At 44.0% G+C, this 18,131-nt stretch overlaps 1 protein-coding gene across 2 annotated transcripts in view; it reads left to right on the forward strand.

Annotated features, from left to right (window-relative positions):
• Window positions 1-3,723: 3,723 nt before the first annotated feature.
• Window positions 3,724-18,131, forward strand: part of Prkci (protein kinase C iota) — a 59,647-nt gene continuing 45,239 nt past the window's right edge. For both annotated transcript variants that reach the window (XR_007977543.1, XM_052180704.1), the window contains exon 1: window positions 3,724-4,037. Coding sequence is in view for 1 of the 2 variants with exons in the window: in XM_052180704.1 (XP_052036664.1) it covers window positions 3,937-4,037 (101 nt within the window). In the remaining variant the exon portion in view is untranslated. The remainder of the gene's footprint in view (window positions 4,038-18,131) is intronic.

Consider the following 18,131-nt stretch of genomic DNA (forward strand, 5'->3'; position numbering starts at 1 on the left):
AACAGTAACAGCAGGACAAGGAGTAAGGACTTCAACAGTCCTAAAAACAAATGATAGCATTGAGAAAACAAGATAATGCACAAATGTGCATATAAACATTTATGTATTATACTCTGACTGTTGAATATTATTTAACCATATAAAGGAAGTACAGATGCAATGTGAACAAGCCTCAAAAATATTAAACTAGCCAGGCGGTGGTGGCGCACGCCTGTAATCCCAGCACGCAGGGAGGCAGAGGCAGGTGGATTTCTGAGTTTGAGGCCAGCTTGGTCTACGGAGTGAGTTCCAGGACAGCCAGGGCTATACAGAGAAACCCTGTCTCAAATAAACCAAAAAAAAAAAAAAAAAAAAAAAAAAAAAAAAAAAATTAAAAAAAAATTAAACTAAGTAAAAGATGCAAAAGACTACACAGCCGATGATTCCCTTTGTATAACATACACAGAGCAGGAAAAATCCACAGCAGCACAGAAGATGTTAGTAGTCCTGAGAGGCTGAGGAGAATGGTCCCAAGCTATTGCCAGCAGGTATGCTGTCTCTTCGGGGCATGATGAAGATATTTTGGATTTCAATAGCAGTGATCGATCGCTGTCCAACTTTGTGAACATATTGAAAAAGTGAACTATGTGCTTTAAATGTGTATGATATGTAAAGATAGCTCAGTAGAGATTCAGAAAATGTGAATGTTAATGCTTTCTGTGATCATCACAACGGATGGACTTTTCCCGTGATCCTGGCTGGTCAGGCCCCTCTCTTCCCTTCTTCAATCTCTATAGACTTAAAGGTAAGTTGGTCTTGAACTCATGGTTTCAAAAATCCTTCTACCTCATCCTCTGCAGTAGCGAGGCTTCCTACCCTATGCCATCTGTTCTTAAAGCTGTTATCTTGGGCAGGCAAAATAGTAGTGGTGGTTTGAATATGCTTGGCCCATGGGAAGTAGCATCATTAGGAGGTGTGGCCTCATTGGAATGGGTGTGGCCTTGTTGGAGTGGGTGTGGCCTCATTGGAATAGGTGTGGCCTTGTTGGAGTAGGTGTGGCCTTGTTGGAGTAGGTGTAGCCTTGTTGGAGGAAGTGTGCTCCTACACTGCCCAGTGTGGAAGAGAGCCTCCTCCTGGTGCCCGAGGAAGACCAAGATGCAGAACTCTCAGACCCTTCTCCAGGGCTCTAGCCTGCTCGCTGCCATGCTTCTCAGCCCGATACTGGACTGAAGCTCTGAAACTATAAGCCAGCCCCATTGAAATGCTCTTATAATGTTTGCCTTGGCCATGGTGTTTCTTCACAGCAGTGGGACCCTAACTAAGACAATAGTTCAACTGACAGCTGCTATCAAGGTCCAAAACCCAAGTTTAATCCCCAAGACCCATATGGTGGGAAGAGAGAACCAACTCCTCTAGATAGTCCTGTGGGCTCCACATGTGCCCCGCCCCCAATAAAAGGAATGCAATTTTGTTTTAGTTTAATTTAATCTTATGCATGTGGCTGTTTTACCTGCATATATGCACCATATCTGTGCCCAGTGCCCACAAAAGCTAGAAGAAGGCATCAGATCCCCTGAAACTGGAGTTATGAACCACTGTGAGCTGGTATGTGGTTGCTGGGACTCAACCCCCAGGTCCTTCAGATGAGCAGTGAGTTCTCTAAACTACTGAGCCATCTTTCCAATCTCTGTAATAATTATTTTTAAAGCTATCATCTTTAAGAAAGGGGATTTTGTGTGTATGTGGTGATATTTACACAAATTATAGTTACAGGTTCATATAGCTAACACAGTAAGTAGTTAAAAAAATTCTTGGGTGGGCAGCGGTGGCACACGCCTTTAATTCCAGCACTTGGGAGGCAGAGGCAAACAGATTTCTGAGTTCAAGGCCAGCCTGGTCTACAGAGTGAGTTCCAGGTCAGCCATGGCTACACGGAGAAACCCTGTCTCGAAAAACAAAACAAAACAAAACAAAAAAATTCTTGGGTAACAGTGGCCACCTTAAACCATATTATGAAACCAATGATGACAGATTTTTCAAAAGTGATACGGAATAGGATTTTTTTTAAAAAAATAATTTTCTGTGAATTACCTTTTATTTCTTTATAAATATCTAGTCCTTGTATGTCAGTTATTTTTTTCCTAAAGCTTTATATAATTCTAAACTTGTCACAAAGCATAAAAGTTTCAATAATGCAATTAAAAGTTGACCATCTGAGACTGGAGAGATGGTTCAGGAGGCTGTTCCTCCTGGGAACCTGGGTTTGATTCCCAGCACAGCCTTCTGAAACTCCAGTTCCAGGGTGTCTGGCGCCCTCTTCTGACCTTTGCAGGAACCAGGCGCACGTGTGGTGCTTATACATGAAATAATAACTTAAAAAATAACCATCTTATTTTAGATATCACAGATGATAGCAATCAATCCATATTTAACATGATGATACAGCCTCTAATTATTAAAAAATGTTATTTAGTAGGAATTTTTTAATATATTCTCTATATTCTTTGTTTACATTCCGAATGCTTTCCCCTTGAGGAATTTTCATATATTCCAAATTTGTGGATGCTGGATGAAGCTATACCAAGCTAAATATCATACATAGTAGCTCTGATGAGGCAAGCAACCAAATCTAAGGTGTGATTATAAAGAAAGCCACTGGGTAGTGGTGACCCATGCCCTTAATCCCAGGACTCAGGAGGCAGAGGCAGGCGAGTCTCTGAGTCCAGCCTGGTCGACAGAATGAGTTCAAGGACAGCTACACAAAGAAAACCTCCCACAAGCAAACAACCAACCAAAAGAAAGCCATATCTTTGCTTATTTCAACAATTTGCACATGACCTGGTGGCTGGATTCAAGCTACCTTAAGTTAAGCGACACAGCCAAGATCCGAGGAAGTCTGAAAGTAAGTTAGGAGGACGGATTATTTCTAATTCTCGACTAGCTAATGTAAGTAAAATAAATGCTAGTAAACTGATAAACTAGTTAAGTATCCACTGGTCACTTTGTTCTATAAAATGGCATATGCAGGGGGGGCCTGGGTATGGGAGCCTTGAAGAAGTTTCTCTTCTGTGGTATCTCCCAATTGAGTTTCTTCTTTCGTTGCATTCACTAATGCTTTTGCTACCTGTATTATTAAATTCTCCCCACAAAAGAATTTGCTGAGCAGGTCATCAAATCTTGTTCTTCCAAAAGGGCACTGTTTAATTTCGATGATCGATGAAATTGACATGGAGAATTTAACTGGAAACAGATTCTATATCTTGACGAGGCCATGTTTCCAATGACCTCAGATTCTCAAGCTGTTTTCAGGATTTCCATTCCTACTACTCCCGGGAAGCACAAGATAGAAAACGCGGCACTCTACACTTAAGGAACAAGTCCCAGAATCCCATCGGGACTCCAAATCCCAGAATTCCGCGTAGCAAATACATCCCGGAAGCTTGGCGGGATACCTGGGTCGAGTCCAAATAGAAGAATAGGGGGGAACATCATTGAGCGTGGATGCCCTGTAGGTTGTTTTGTACAAATATTTCCATTTAAAGGCCGCGTTTTATAATTATATAGCTGTATATCTGAGGATGTCCCCATTTCAAGGCGTCTGGTGGTAGTCTGGTGGATCCTGTTTCCTCCGCTAGCCTTTCTTCCCCCCGTGGGGATGAGAGAGCCGGGGCTCCGCAACTCCTGAGCCCGCCCTGCCGCGGAATGCGGCCTCGGGAGGGAGCGTGGTGGGAGGAGCCGCGGCGGGAGGCGTGTTGTGCAGGGCGGAGGGAGGAGCACCGGGGCTCGGGCTTGGCGGCGAAGCGACCCTTCGCTCGCTCGGCGCCGCGGGCTAGGCGTGTTGGTCGGCGAGGCGGGCGGCCACGGCTTCCCGACAGGCTCGGGAGGCCGAGACCCTCGCGGCGCCCGGCGCTGCCCCGGCCCCCACGGCCTCCAGCGGCGAGGCGGGGGAGTGAGGAGATGCCGACCCAGAGGGACAGCAGCACCATGTCCCACACGGTCGCGTGCGGCGGCGGCGGGGACCATTCCCACCAGGTCCGGGTGAAAGCCTACTACCGCGGGTGAGTGTTGGCGGTCAGGGGCCCGAGCGATCGTGGGGGTGGCGAGGGGCGCGATTGGTGGCACCCGGGACGAATGAGTGTAGATCGCCCAGGAGTCGGCGGAGGAGAGTGGGTGCAACCGGAGGGGAGGACAAATCAGCTGACGGAGAAATTTGCAACTGTTTCGGGACTGGGTGGATTGAGGATTTCGAGGGAAGCCTCTGTTCACTCACTGCTGTAGGCTCGCAAGCCTGGACTGCTTCCTTAGCTGGCCCCTTTCATTACAGACAGGCCTGAAGCCTCCGTTTTATAAATTAGGTTTATATCTAGCCTTCGCCGTGGGAGAGTTCATGAAATAAGTGTGGACTAAATAAATTTAAACAGAGAGTCGCTATAGGTGTTAGTAGAGTTAGTACCAAAGTCGATACTTTTTAAAAGGATGTGCGCTGGATCCTTAGCCGTAGAATTAAAGTGCAAATGTGCTGACCCACATTTTTGGAAGTTAGGGCTAGATATCGAAAGGTGAGAAACCAGGCTTTGAATTCTAGAAACGATCGTTATTCTGCTTGATTATCAAACGTTTAAACTAATGTCTCTGCCAAAAGTAATCCAGTTCCGAGCATGGCCAAATCATTTTCTGCCATGACTTGTCATAAAGTTCTTCCTGTCCTTTGAATTCCATTTGTGGTTTGAGATAACTTAGGATCTCTGCTGAGGTGGAAGGCTAGAGTAGGGATTAACAGAAGACCTCACTGCTTGTCTAGGCAGAAATAAATTGCTTTTAAAAGCTTCGAGAACTACAAGGTTAAAAGAGCCGTGCGTGCTTTCACATTCCTGAGGGGATCAGTGGAGATCGCAGACCTTCACAGTTCTTTCTTGTTTTCCTTTCAAGAGAACTGGAGCTCCACAAGTCTTAATGTGTCCACGGAAGGCCTTAGGTTTGTGTGTTATCTTCCAGTCTGACATTGACTGATTTGGGACTAATTTGTAGAATTTGCAGTAGGCAGTGTTCTTTTTACTTAAAACAAAGAGAAAATGAGATTTTTGACTTTAAAATAGTCTCTGTGAATGCATTAATTTTTTAAAGTTGGTAGTTGTCATAATAACTGCTTTAGCCATTTTGGTTCACAGTCAGCCATGACCAAACCTTGCAGGATTGGAAGAACCGCAGCCCCTCCTTCAAGGACGAACATAACGTCGTGATCTTTTGAGAGATATTTATTTTAGAGCAGTGGTTCTCAATGCTACGACTGCTTAATACTGTTCCTCATGTTGTGGTGACCCCACATTATTTTTGTTGCTACCTGTAACTGTAATGTTTCTACTGTCATGAGTTGTAATGTAAATATCTGTGTTTTCAGATGCTCTTAGGCAATTCCTGTTGGACTCTCCCACCACCAAAGGGGTCTAGATGTATGGGGTGAGAAACATTGCTTTAGAGTGGGTTCCATTTTATAAAGTTAACAGCCTGTGGCTTATTAGGTGTAGAGGAGGAAATACAGTGGATTTTGAAGAAGCTGTCTAATTGACAGGTTTACAAACTGGAGTTCAGTATAAATGCACGCACATGGTAAGAAGTGCGTATTGTGTACAGGTGTAACAGTGCGGCTGCGCTTCCTCCGGTCTGCACAGTCTTCCTTCAGTCGGTGGTGAATGTCTGCAGGCTGCACTTGCTGTTGTAAAGGCTGCTTTTGTGGAGCTGGGGAGATGGTTCAGGCATCACTTGCTGATCTTCCAGAGGATCCAGATTGTGTCTGAAGAGCCTGTGTTAGGTGGCCCACAGTTTCCCACAACTCAAGTATCAGGACCCAATACCCTCATCTGGCCACTGTGGTACCCCCTCATACATGTCGTGTGTGTGTGTGTGTGTGTGTGTGTGTGTGTGTGTGTGTGTGTGTGTGTGTGTGATACATGTCGTGTGTGTGTGTGTGTGTGTGTGTGTGTGTGCGCGCGCGCAAATAAATCTCAAAAAAGTTGCATTTATGTTTCTTTTTTAAAATTTATTTTATGTATATGAGTACCCTAAAGCTGTCTTCAGACAGCACCAGAAGAGAGCATGGGATCCCCTTACAGATGGTTGTGAGCCACCATGTGGTTGCTGGGAATTGAACTCAGGACCTCTGGAAAAGCAGTCAGTGCTCTTAACCACTGAGCGATCTCTGCAGCCCACATTTATGTTTCTTGAGGGATCATCTTTAGATAGTATTTATCGATTACGTCCACTGAAAGATGAACATTATGGTGTATAGTATCTTCTGTCTCCTGTCTTCTGTGTGTCTTAAATTTTGGTTGTTCAGTGATTGATTTTAGTTTTTGATGTTTATACTTAACTTCCAGTGACTTGGTGAAAGACCAAGGAATTAATGCTTTTTCATGTTCCCATATTTTTATTAGTAAATAGGCATATCATGTAAATCATTTCCAAAATTTCTTTGCAAAGAAATCAATATGTTGAACTCTTAGAAATTCAGGTATTCCATATGGATTTTCTTTATTTGTTGCTCTGATTATTAAAATAAAGAAAATGACAAATCGGATATATGACTTATTTTGCGTAGACACTTTATTTCTCGAGACACTTTAATATTATCTTTTAAAGTTTAGGGAATTTTACTAAAGATGGGCACACATCACCCCATGCCTTCAGTGATCAATGGAACTAATACTACGTGTTTTTCCAAGCCTCCTCTGAGGACAACCACAGTACTCTGAACCGTGCCATTTTCTTTTTTCTGAGTTAGACGTTAAGATTATATGTTTATTAACAGTAATCTAAACTGGTAGTTATATTACAGCCAGCTGCTTATTAGCGTTGATGAGACTAAAATGAGTCACTAGCAAGGAAAGCTAATAAATGTGTTGGATAACAAATCTCATATATGATTCCAAAGTAGACTCCCTTTCCCTTATACTGGGAAATAGAGGAGGGTTTGCCATTGGAAAATGTGTTTTGGGACTGGGGATCTAGTTGGAGGAGTGCTTGCTTAGTGTGTACAAGCCATAGGTTTCATCTCCAACACTGGCACGTGGACACTGTAATCCCGCCACTCAGGAGGGCGAAGCGGGAAGGTCAGAAGTGTGAGTCTGAGGCCAGCTTGGGCTACAGGAGGTTTTTATGTCAGCAACATAAACAACCCCACAAAGAATATGTTCTTTTCATTCGCTCTTTCGAGAGAACACTATTCTCTAGCTTTACCCTGCTTTCTCCTGACAGTGTTTCTTCCCAGAAAAGGTTGAATCTTTGAGTATTTTCAGTGAATGAGTTATCCTCTCCTTTTAAATAGGTTTCATTTTTAGGGAAAGTGTGTGGCTTCCTAGATATAATAGGCATATAATTTGACTTTTTTTTTCTGGTTTTTTAGCGTAAGAGACTTTTCCTTTTTTTTTTTTTTCCCCCCAAGACAGGGTTTCTCTGTGTAGCCTTGGCTGTCCTGGAACTCACTCTGTACACCAGGCTGGCCTCGAACTCAGAAATCCGCCTGTCTCTGCCTCCCAAGTGCTAGGATTAAAGGCATGCGCCACCACCACCCGGGCAGTAAGAGACTTTTCTAGTTTGTAAAGGCACGGAGAATCTGGCTGGAGTGGAGTGCCTGTCTCATGGTCTGCACCCTTTTCCCAGCATGGGAACTCTCGAGTTAGTGGCCTTTTTCCTTACAGTGCTGTTAGGTTGGCGGAAGAGAAACAGGTTTTTTTGGTTAGTGATAGATTGCCATTGTGTGCTAATCCTTGTATAAAGGTACTTAAGGGATAGAATTTAACCAGGTAATGACTGGGCCACTCATGCCTTTGCATTGTATGTGTACAGGACAAGCTTTCTGGACTGTGTACAGAAAGCTTGTAAAAAGTGAGTTATAAGCCATTGTCGTTGAACAGTGATTGCAGCCCAGAGGATTCCTTCTGTGAACAATAACTGGTTTTGGCAGTGCAAGGGATCATATCCCTGTTCGCAGACTCTCTACTACTGAGCTATGTCCACAGGCCAGGATTGACTCTGTGCATTTGGAATGTAGAGTTATTTGCATTTTCCCTCTTACAGTGAACAAGTCCTGTCAGGTTTTGTTTTTTTTAAAGTATTGCAAAATTAGTTTAGTGGTGTGCTTGCTGTTGGGGCTGAGTGTAGTTCAGCTGGGCCGGTGCTTGCCTGAGTGCACAAAGCCCTGGGTTCCATCCAAGCATCATATGAAGTCAAGCATGGTGGTGCCTGCCTGTAATCCCAGGACCCGAGTGGGAGCAGGAGGCTCTGGGCTTCTCAAGCTCACTCTTGGCTGCATAGTCTGAGGACAGCATGGACCGTGTCAAACCCTCAACAAGGGGCTGGGGCATGGTAGGGTGGCAGCCAGCTCCAAGGGGTAGCTGGCCCATAGCCTGGCCAAAGAGAAAAGCACCCTCAGAAATCTGGAATTTGTAATGCTGAGATCAACAGCTTGTCAGCCCTGAGGCCTGAAGGTGAGGCGTTGAAGGAGCTGGTGAGGCCTGAGATGAGCAGGAGGAGCACATGAAGGGCTGAAGAGGCAGCAGAAGGCAGCAGCTGCTTAGCAACTCTCCCGAGAGGGAGAGGTGCTCCCCTCCTCCCGACCCTCCCCTCCTCCATGGTCTCTGGGTGTTTAGCTGGCCTCAAACTCACTGGTAACCCAGGCTGGCATTGACCTCTCCATCTTCCTTACTGTATGAGTGTTGGATTACAACACAGTTTTGGTATGTGTTCTCTGTCCTTCCCTCTCTCCCGCTCCCCCTTCCCCCCCTCCTCTTCGTACACGGGGTCCCATGGTACGTGCTGACTCTGACATGTAACTTACTCCGTAGCAGAGAATGAACTTGTGACGTTCCTGCCTGCATCTCCCTAGAGGTGGGATAGCAGGTGTGTGCCACCACACCGTGGTTTTCTGCCGTGCTGGTGCACTGCCCCAGGGTCTCATGCGTGCCAGGCAGTCATTTCACCAGCTTAGCTGTTTTTCCTTTAAATTTGTTGATGAGACGTTGACATTTTGTCTACTAAAATTGGCAGGCATTTCTCAATCTATTGTTTACCTGAAGATTTTAAGATTTTTGTAATTAAATCTTTTTTTCTGTATATGTGTGTTGCATTAGGTAGATGAGAGTTTTCATTTACAACTAGTCAACGGTTCTGAACCATGCAGTTTTAAGTAATCATCTTCTCATTATTATACTTTAAGGTATAGTTAGTAGTTTTTTTATACAATTTACATTTTAAAATTCTACTGATATTTTTAAAAAGAGCCTTCTTATCACTATGTGTTTGAAATAACTTTTACACACTGTATTTCTCATAATGTAGGTAGATAACTGTCTATTCTGTGCCATTGTTTGGGGAGAGATCTGTTTAATACATGCCACAATTTGATTATTACAGTGTATAGTTAGCTTTGATGTACAGTGGGAAGTCTCATTTATTTAATCTTTTTTTTCCCAGAGCTTTTTGTTTTGGTCGAATATTGTGCTTTTCACCAAGAATTTCTTTTACAAGTGGGAACTTTTTTAAAAGTTTATTTATTTATTTATTTATTTATTTATTTATTTATTTATTATATGTAAGTGCACTGTAGCTGCCCTCAGACACCAGAAGAGGGCGTCAGATCTCGTTATGGATAGTTGTGAGCCACCATGTGGTTGCTGGGATTTGAACTCAGGGCCTTTGGTAGAGCAGTCGGTGCTTCCAATCGCTGAGCCGTCTCTCCAGCCCCACAAATGGGAACTTTTATTTCCTGTTATTTTTATCGCTATGAGCAAAATACCTGACAGCAGCTCTAGGGATGAGTTGTTTAGGCTCCTGGTCTCGGGGTCCCACTCATGATTCCTTGGTCCCATGCAGCTGAGTGGCAGAAGACTGTGGCAGAGGGCAGCTGCTCACATCCTAGTGGACCCAGAAGCAGCGCCAGGCTGCAAGTGACCGCAGAGGCCTCTTCGGTGGCCTGCTTCCTCTGGGTGGGCCTCACCTTGCAGTGCTCCCAGAACTGTTCAGCGGGCCCTCCACACCTTCAGGGGTGCGAGCTGTCGGGTCCCCTGTTCCAGCTGAGCTTTCCCGAGGCAGGGTTGCCCGCATCCTTGTGTTGGCTGGAGTCTTGCTGTGCTCCCCACTGCTGTGCTCTCCTAGCCTTGACGCCCCAAGCAGCTGGGATGGCAGGGCGGAGCCGTGGCGCATGGCTTTATGCCACCAGCTTTCTGGTCTGTTTTGTTCTGTTTAAAGACAGGGTCTTACTGTGTAGACCATGCTGGCCTCAGACTCACAGGGATCTGCCCACATCTGCCTCCTAAGTGCTGGAACTAGAGAGGCACCACCAAGCCTGGCCTGTTAGTTTCTGTATGTTTAAACTGAATTGTCATTTATTAGCCATTTCTTGGTTAACTATCCTGGAGTTTATAGGATAATGACGTCTCTAACTGACAGTCTTGCTGGGACTTTGTAGACAGTGTTGGATTGCAGTAACACTTTTATTTTAATGAAATGTAATTGCTACTGAGAAATTTCGTCAACTACTTTAAAAGTGTAGTGTAGCTACTACACCTTTGAAGAATTGCAGGTACATTGTGCTCACTGCTTTTAATATTCACAACAGCGCCCAGGGAGGTTGTCGTGATGTCCATGTTATAGACAGGATTGACGCTTAACAAACACAAAGTCGAGTATAACTTTCAGACAACTGCTTTCCTGTTTACATGCCTGTTGGCTTTATGTGTTTCTTGTCAGCTTTTTTATTTCACAGTTGTTGCTTTTATGTTCATTTTCTATGTCCATTTTATGAAAAATGGAAATTGCTTTGTGAGTTTTTACTTAATTTTTATTTCTTTTTAAGGTTGATTTCTTTTTATTTTATATATACGATGTGTGCCTACAAGTAAGTATTTGTGCCATGTTCGTGTCTGGTGCCGTGGAAGCCAAAAGAATGTGTTGGATGCTCTAGAACTGGATGGAGTTAGAGTGGCCGTGAGCGTCCGTGTGGGTGCTGGGAGCTGAATCCTGGTCCTCTGCAGGGCCAACTGCTGCTTGTTAACAGAATGGCTCTAGCAGGGCGTTTTCATACAGTGCTGTCTGTTCTTCTTCCTTGGCCTCTCTCTCCGCTCTGCCGTTCCTCTTGCCCTTTCCTGCTGGCGCCCTTCCTGAAGTCACTGCCTTCCTTCTCATGGCTCTCGACTTCTGAGACACACACCACCCCACAGACCACGTATATTAAAAATAAATTCTTCATGTGGGAGAAATCATGAGGTATTTGTCTGAGTCTTCCTTCCTTCCCTCAGTGTAGTGATTTCTAGTTCTGCCTATTCTCCTGCAGATGTTCTGGTTTCCTTTTTCCTTATGGCTGAGTAACATTTCATTGTGTATATATGCCATGTTTGCTTTATCCATTCATCTGTTATTGAATGTGGTAGCTGGAAAAGAAATGGCCTCTATAGGCTCAGAAATGCACTGTCTTTAGGGAGTGGCACTTTCCTAATCCAAAGTCCACATTCCTCCAGACAAAAGCATGATCAGACCTATCACAGCAATACCCCAGTTCCTGGTACCAACTTCTGAGGCACCACGGCCAAGGCAACTCTTATAAAGGAAAACATTTAATTGGGGCTGGTTTGCAGGTTCAGAGGTTCAGTCCATCATCATCATGGTGGGAAGCATGGCAGTGTACAGGCAGACACGGTGCTGGAGAAGGTGCTGAGAGCTCTACATCTTGATCCAAAGGCAGCAGAAGGGGACTATGAGTCCCACCTCCACAGTGATAGACATCCTCCGACAAGGCCACACCTTCTAATAGTGCCACTCCTTATGGGCCAAGCATTCAAACACATGAGCCTATGGGGGCCATATCCACTCACACCACCGCAGGCTCAAAAATGCACTGTCATTAGGGAGCGGCACTACTTGAGAAGGATTAGGAGGTGTGTGTTAAAGATTGGTTCTAATGCTCTGATTCAATCAGGAATCTTGGTGTCCAAACCCTAAAGGTCCCTTGTTTGCAATTGTTTTTTGATCTATCAATAAAGATGCCAATGTCTGGGCACAGGGCAGGACCCTTAGAGTTGGGCGGGCTAAGGTGCAGCTAGGGAGAAAAACAGAGGATCGTCATGATGCTGAGGGAGATGGATGAGATTTAGAGCTGCTGGAGGGAGAATCAGCCAGCCATGTAAGAATTCGCTTACACAATTGGGTCAGGGGTAGCAGGGGAAGGATTAGGAATGCCCAGTGTTTAAGGTAGTCAAGGAGTGTGTGTGTGTGTGTGTGTGTGTGTGTGTGTGTGTGTGTGTCTTTCTGCCTTTCTGTCTTCATGTCTTCCATTCACGAATCCAGATAGCTCCTGGGCAGGTGTGTGCATATGACCCACAAGGAGCTGAAGCAGTGTAGCCCAAACTCACCACTACAGGTGTGGCCTCATAGCCTCTTATGTGTCACCGGGAATAGTCTTTGGGGATTTCAAAAGCACAAGCCAGGCCTAGTGTCTCTTTTCCTGCTACCTACGAATCTGGTTGTAGAGTCCTTAGCTTCTCCAGTTCCATGTCTCCCACCATGCTGGCAATGCACTAATCCTCTGAAGCTGTAAGCCAGCCCCAGTTAATTCCTTTTCCTTGTAAGAGTTGCCTTGGTCATGGAGTCTCTTCACACAGTAGAACAGTGGCTAAGACAGTGGACATCTGGGATGATTGCCTCCCTCCGTGCCTTCCATAACTGTTATAAGTAGTGTGTTAGTGAACACGTACGTACGTGCTGCTGCTTCTGTGCTGCGCTGACCTAGACGCCTTTAGGTGTCCACCCAAGCGTGATAGAGCTAGATCACACCCTAGGAACATACACGTTTATACCTGTAGTAGCACACCAGTTGACAGTCTTGCCAGTAGTATATAAGACTTCATTTTCCCTCATACTCTGAAAGCAGTTGTTGTTGCTTTATTTTCTTTTTTTAAAAATTAATTAATTAATTGTTGTGTTTGAGACAGAGTTCTGTAGACCAGGCTAGCCTTGACCCATCCTAGCTCCACCTCCCAAGTTCTGGGTGTGGCATATGCATATATATATATATATATATATATATATATATATATATATATATATATATATATATGTATATATACATATATATATATATACATATATATAAAACTTACTTTTATTTTATGTGAGTGTTTTGCCTGTATGGGCCCCCAGAGGTCAGAAGAGGCTGTCAGATACCTGGAAGATGAGTTTAGGATGTTGTGAGCCACCGTGTGGGTGCTAGGACCCAGGACCTCTGTAAGATCAACAAGAGCTCGTAACCGCTGAGCTACGCTCCAGCCCTGCTGCTTGTTTTCTTGATGGTGGCATTGCTGACTGGGGTGACTGGAATCTTAAAGCAGTTTTAATTTGCATTTTCCTGGTGGCTGAGCATGTTGTGCATTATCTGTGTAGTTATTGGTCATTTTCATTTCTTCTGAGAACTTTGTTCAGTTCATTAGCCCCTTTCTTGATGGGGTGATGTTTTTGAAGTTTAATTCTTGTTTATCCTCACATTCCAGATAAATGTCCTTACCTGTCCGATGTGTTGGCAGCAAAGGTTGCTGTTTTCCATTCTGTGGGCTGCGTCTTTACTGAGGTGATTGTTTTCTTTGTTAAAGAGGTTTTTGATTTCATGTATTCCTGCCTATCAATTCTTGGGATTATTCCCTATGTTATTGGAGTCTTTTTCTGAAAGTTTTTGCTTTTGCCTATATTTTAAAGTCTTTTTCTGTAACATTTGAAGAGTTTTAGGTCTGACATTAAGGTTTTTTTGATTCATTTTAAATTAATTTTAAAATGTTTACATGTGTTTATGTTTTGTCTGCAGTGTGTGTTGTTTGTGTGTTGCGTGTGAGGGAGTACGGCCATGCTCTCGCCGATGTGTGGAGGTGGAGGATGACTCTCAGAGTTAGTTCTCTCCAGCGTGTGGGTTCCGGGGATGGGATTCCGGCTTAGGCTCTACAGCAAGCCCTTACTTGCTGAGCCATCTCACAGGCCTCCATTTGCAGTGGATTTTTATGCAGCATTACAGATAGAGATCTTAGTTTTCTACTACTTATTATAGTTTACTATATACTAAATGTGGAAATCCAATTTTCCTAGGACCATTTTAAAGTCTTTTTCTTAAAATTAAAATATTACATAATTTCCTCCTCCTCCTCTTTGTTCCTTCCAACCAGTACCATGCCTCCTGCCCCTCCTGCTCCTTCACACACACACACACACACACACACACACACACAAACATATATATTGATTGATTGATTGATAGATAGATAGATAGATAGATAGATAGATAGATAGATAGATAGATAAATGCATAAATCTGTAAAAGAACCTGCTGAATCGGCTCGGCTCAGTGTTAATTATATGTGTAAGGTTTCCGGGTTGACCACTTTGTTTTGATAACCAATTAGAGCCTCATCTCTAAGACTACTCCTACCTCTTGGCAGTCCTCAACTGCCTGATGGCCTGTAGGTCTTTGTCTTGGGTGAGCTCAGGTAAGATTCCCTCTTCCATGTTAGCATGTCTGTTGGTGGTGTCCTTAGGTCTCCTTTGGTCAGCCATGTTATCTGAGGTATAGTGAGTTCAGCGTCCCTGTCATTTGTAGGGAAGAGTCACAGCAGTTCCTGGTTGTCTGGACCTCACGCACAGTCTTCTCATACCCTCTTCTGTCTTCTGTGGCGGCCCCTGAGCCTTTGGCCCAGGACCACTTGTTGAAAAGGCTATCCTTCCCCAGTGTATGTTTTTGACACTTTGTCTAGACTGAGGTGGCAACTGCTGTGAGAGCTTATTTCTGCTCTCTTTCTTCTGTCCCAGTAACTGTGTCTGTTACCGTGGCTCTGTGGTGTCAGACACTGTGACAGTTAGTGTCAGTCACTCTTTCTGCTTTGGCTGTGGGGCAGGGGGTCATGTTTCCGAATGAATTTCAGGATTGTAATTTCTAGTTGTTTGAAGAAATGTAGTTGGAATTTGGTGGGAATTCTGTTGAATCCAGAGATTATTTTTGGTGATACAGTCATCTCCTTTGCCAATTCTGCCAGCCTGTAAAGATGGAAGTCTCCCCGTCTTCTCAGGCCACCTTTAGTGTTGACTATAGAAGTCTTTCACAGCCTTGGCTAAATTACCTTTTTTTTTTTTTTTTTTTTTTTTTTGGATTTGGTTTTTTTCGAGACAGGGTTTCTCTGTATAACCCTGGCTGTTCTGGAACTCACTCTGTAGACCAGGCTGGCCTCAAACTCAGAAATCGCCTGCCTCTGCCTCCCAGAGTTCTGGGATTACATGTGTGCGCCACCACCACCCAGCTGGCTAAATTACTTTTTAGGATTATTCATTTGTTTAGAAGACACTGAATGGGATTTTTCCCCTTCTGATTTATTTCTGATATGTAGAAAAACTGCTGATTTTGTAGTTGTTTTTTCTCTTTTCATTTCTGCTATTTTGCTGTGGAAGTGCTATAATTGATATGATTTTGACTCTTGGTTCTCCTGCTTGGGTCACTTCTTCTCCTCTGACTTCTCTGCAGGCATGTGTTGTTGTGCACTGTATAAAATTTACCCTTGTGTTATTCCAATGCTGATTGCTTTGCCCTCACGCCTTGCTGCCGCCAGGACCCAATATTGAAATGCTCCTGCCAAGAATCTCCTGTCTCAGGTTTGTGTAACCCATCTCATCATTCTCTGCCTTGTCAATAAAAGCTGAAAAAGCCAGCAACTATGCAATATAGACAAAAGGGCAGGCCTTGTGCTACCAACAGAGGCGGGAGGGAGAGGGATGTCGCCATGAGAAAGGGGTCCAGAGAGGCATCAAGGCAGAACACACCTGAAGCTCAGAGGGACAGAACAATACAAAAATGCCAGTTCCTCAGGGATTTTGGCTGGGAGGTAGCCAGATTAGGGGATTATAATAGAATTATAATGCCTAGTTATTGTGCTTTTAAAATGAAGATAAATCTTGGTCTTTCATTGTCAATATTGGGGAACTAGCTAGGATAAAGAAAAACAGCTGCTGTATTCACTTGCTGTGTACATTTATAAAAAGTTTCCATTACAGCTCTAGCTTAAAGATTGAATTCTACTGAATGGGAATATGACCATATGTCTTGTTCTTAATTTTAAAGGAAATGCTCTGTTTTTCTCCATTTAGTATAATATCAGGTCATTTGTCATACACAGCCTCTTTTTATTCTTTGCTTATTCCTTTGTGTGTATGTGTGTGTGTGTGTGTTGTATGTGTAAATGTGTGCGTGTGAGGGAATGTTCACCTGTGCATGTGTTCATGGGTCAGACCTTGATTGTTCAGCACCTCATTTTTGAGATAGGGTCTACCCTGTCTCTTGTTGGTGGAGTGGTAGGGCAGCAGGCCCATGGACCAGCGACTGTCAGTCAGGGTTGTACTGCTGTGAGCAGACACCGTGACCAAGGCAAGTCTTATAAAGGACAACATTTAATTGGAGCTGGCTTACAGCTTCATAGGTTCAGTCCAGTATCATCAATGTGGAAGCATGGCAGAATCCAGGCAGGCATGGTGCAGGAGGAGCTGAGGGTTCTACATCTTCATCTGAAGGAAGCCAGGGACAGACTGGGCATCCTCAGGCATCAAGGAGGAAGATCTCCAAGCCAACCCCACAGTGACACACTTTGTCCAACACGGTCACACCTTCTAATAGTGCCACTCCCTGGGATGAGCATATAGAAGCCATCACACCATTCGGTCGATGTTTGGTCCTCTTCTCCACAGTGGTGTTGTGTGTTGCTGTGACGCTCAGGCTTCCGTATGTTGTGTGTTGTTAACGTGGGGTCTGGGGATGACAGTTCAGGTCCTCTTACTTGCATGGCAAACACCACTGAGCCGTCGTCACAGGCCCCATCTACAGGCTTATGATGTTGGAATCCATTTCTTCTGCTCCTAGTTTCCTCAGGGCTTTTATCCTCAAGGTGTGCTAATCTTTGTTTTTTATGTCAATCGAGATGATCATGTGACTTCTGTTCTTAAGTCTACTTATGTGTTTGTTGTATTATAGTTACTAATTTGGGTGTGCTGAATCAGCATTGCAATCTTGGAATTAAACCAGCTTGGTCACAGCGTCTGATTTAATGTGTCCTTAAATTCAGTATAGAGCTATTGTGTTGGGGATTCTTATGTCTGTGTTTATTAAGGAAAATGATCTTTAGTCTTTGCTGTTGCATCATGGCTGTCAGGCCAGTGCTGTAGTGCTGGCCTCCTAGAATGAGTGTGGCAGTGGCCACACGCTCCCATCTTGTGAGCAGGCTCTGAGAGTATAGAGGGGAGCCCGTGTCCCAGAGGGCTGGTAGAACTGAGCAGTGAACCCATCTACTCCTGAGCTTTTCTTGGCTGGAGAACTTCTATTACTGCTTCAGCCTGGGTGTTTAAGTCGTTTATATCTTCTTGATTTAATTCTGATAAGTCATGTGTGTCTAGTTATCCATTTCTTGTACGTTTTCCATCTTTTCAGAGTGTATGTTTCCAAGTATTCTCTATCTAGATTTCTAGGAGCATTAACACTGCCCTGCTTTATCTTAGTTTTATTAATTTGAGGCTTGCTTTGGTTAGTTTGTTGTCAGTCTTATTTTTTCAGATTGCTCTGATTTTGTTTGTTTGGTTGGTTGGTTCACTTTGGCTTGCTTTTTGTTGAGACAGTTTCTTTGTATAGCCCTGGCTGTCCTGGAACTCGCTCTGTAAACTAGGCTGGCCTTAAACGCACAGAGATCTGCCTGCCTCTGCCTCTGCCTCCTGAGCACTGGAATTAAAGGCATGTAACACCATTGTCTGGCAAATAGTTCTGATTTTTAGTGTCAGTATTCCTGGCTGTAGACTTCCTGGAAGTTCATGGCTGTAGTCTTTCCTGGAAGTTCTGGTAAATTATGCTTTCATTTTTATTTGATTCTAGTAGTTTTCAAGCATTCCCTAGATTTCCTCAGTATCTTACTGGTCATACAAGAGTATATTGTTCAGTTTTTAAGTAAGCACTTTTTGTAGTTTCTCTTGCTACTGATTGCTACTTTCTTCCACTATGATATGAAAAATAAATAGTATGGTCTTTTCTAAGGCTTGCTGTGGTCTAGATTGTGGTCCATTTCTGAGAATGCATTTCTTTTCTGTTCGATTGGATGGAT

Source organism: Apodemus sylvaticus, chromosome 4 (assembly GCF_947179515.1).
Source record: "Apodemus sylvaticus chromosome 4, mApoSyl1.1, whole genome shotgun sequence".
Lineage (NCBI taxonomy): Eukaryota > Metazoa > Chordata > Mammalia > Rodentia > Muridae > Apodemus > Apodemus sylvaticus.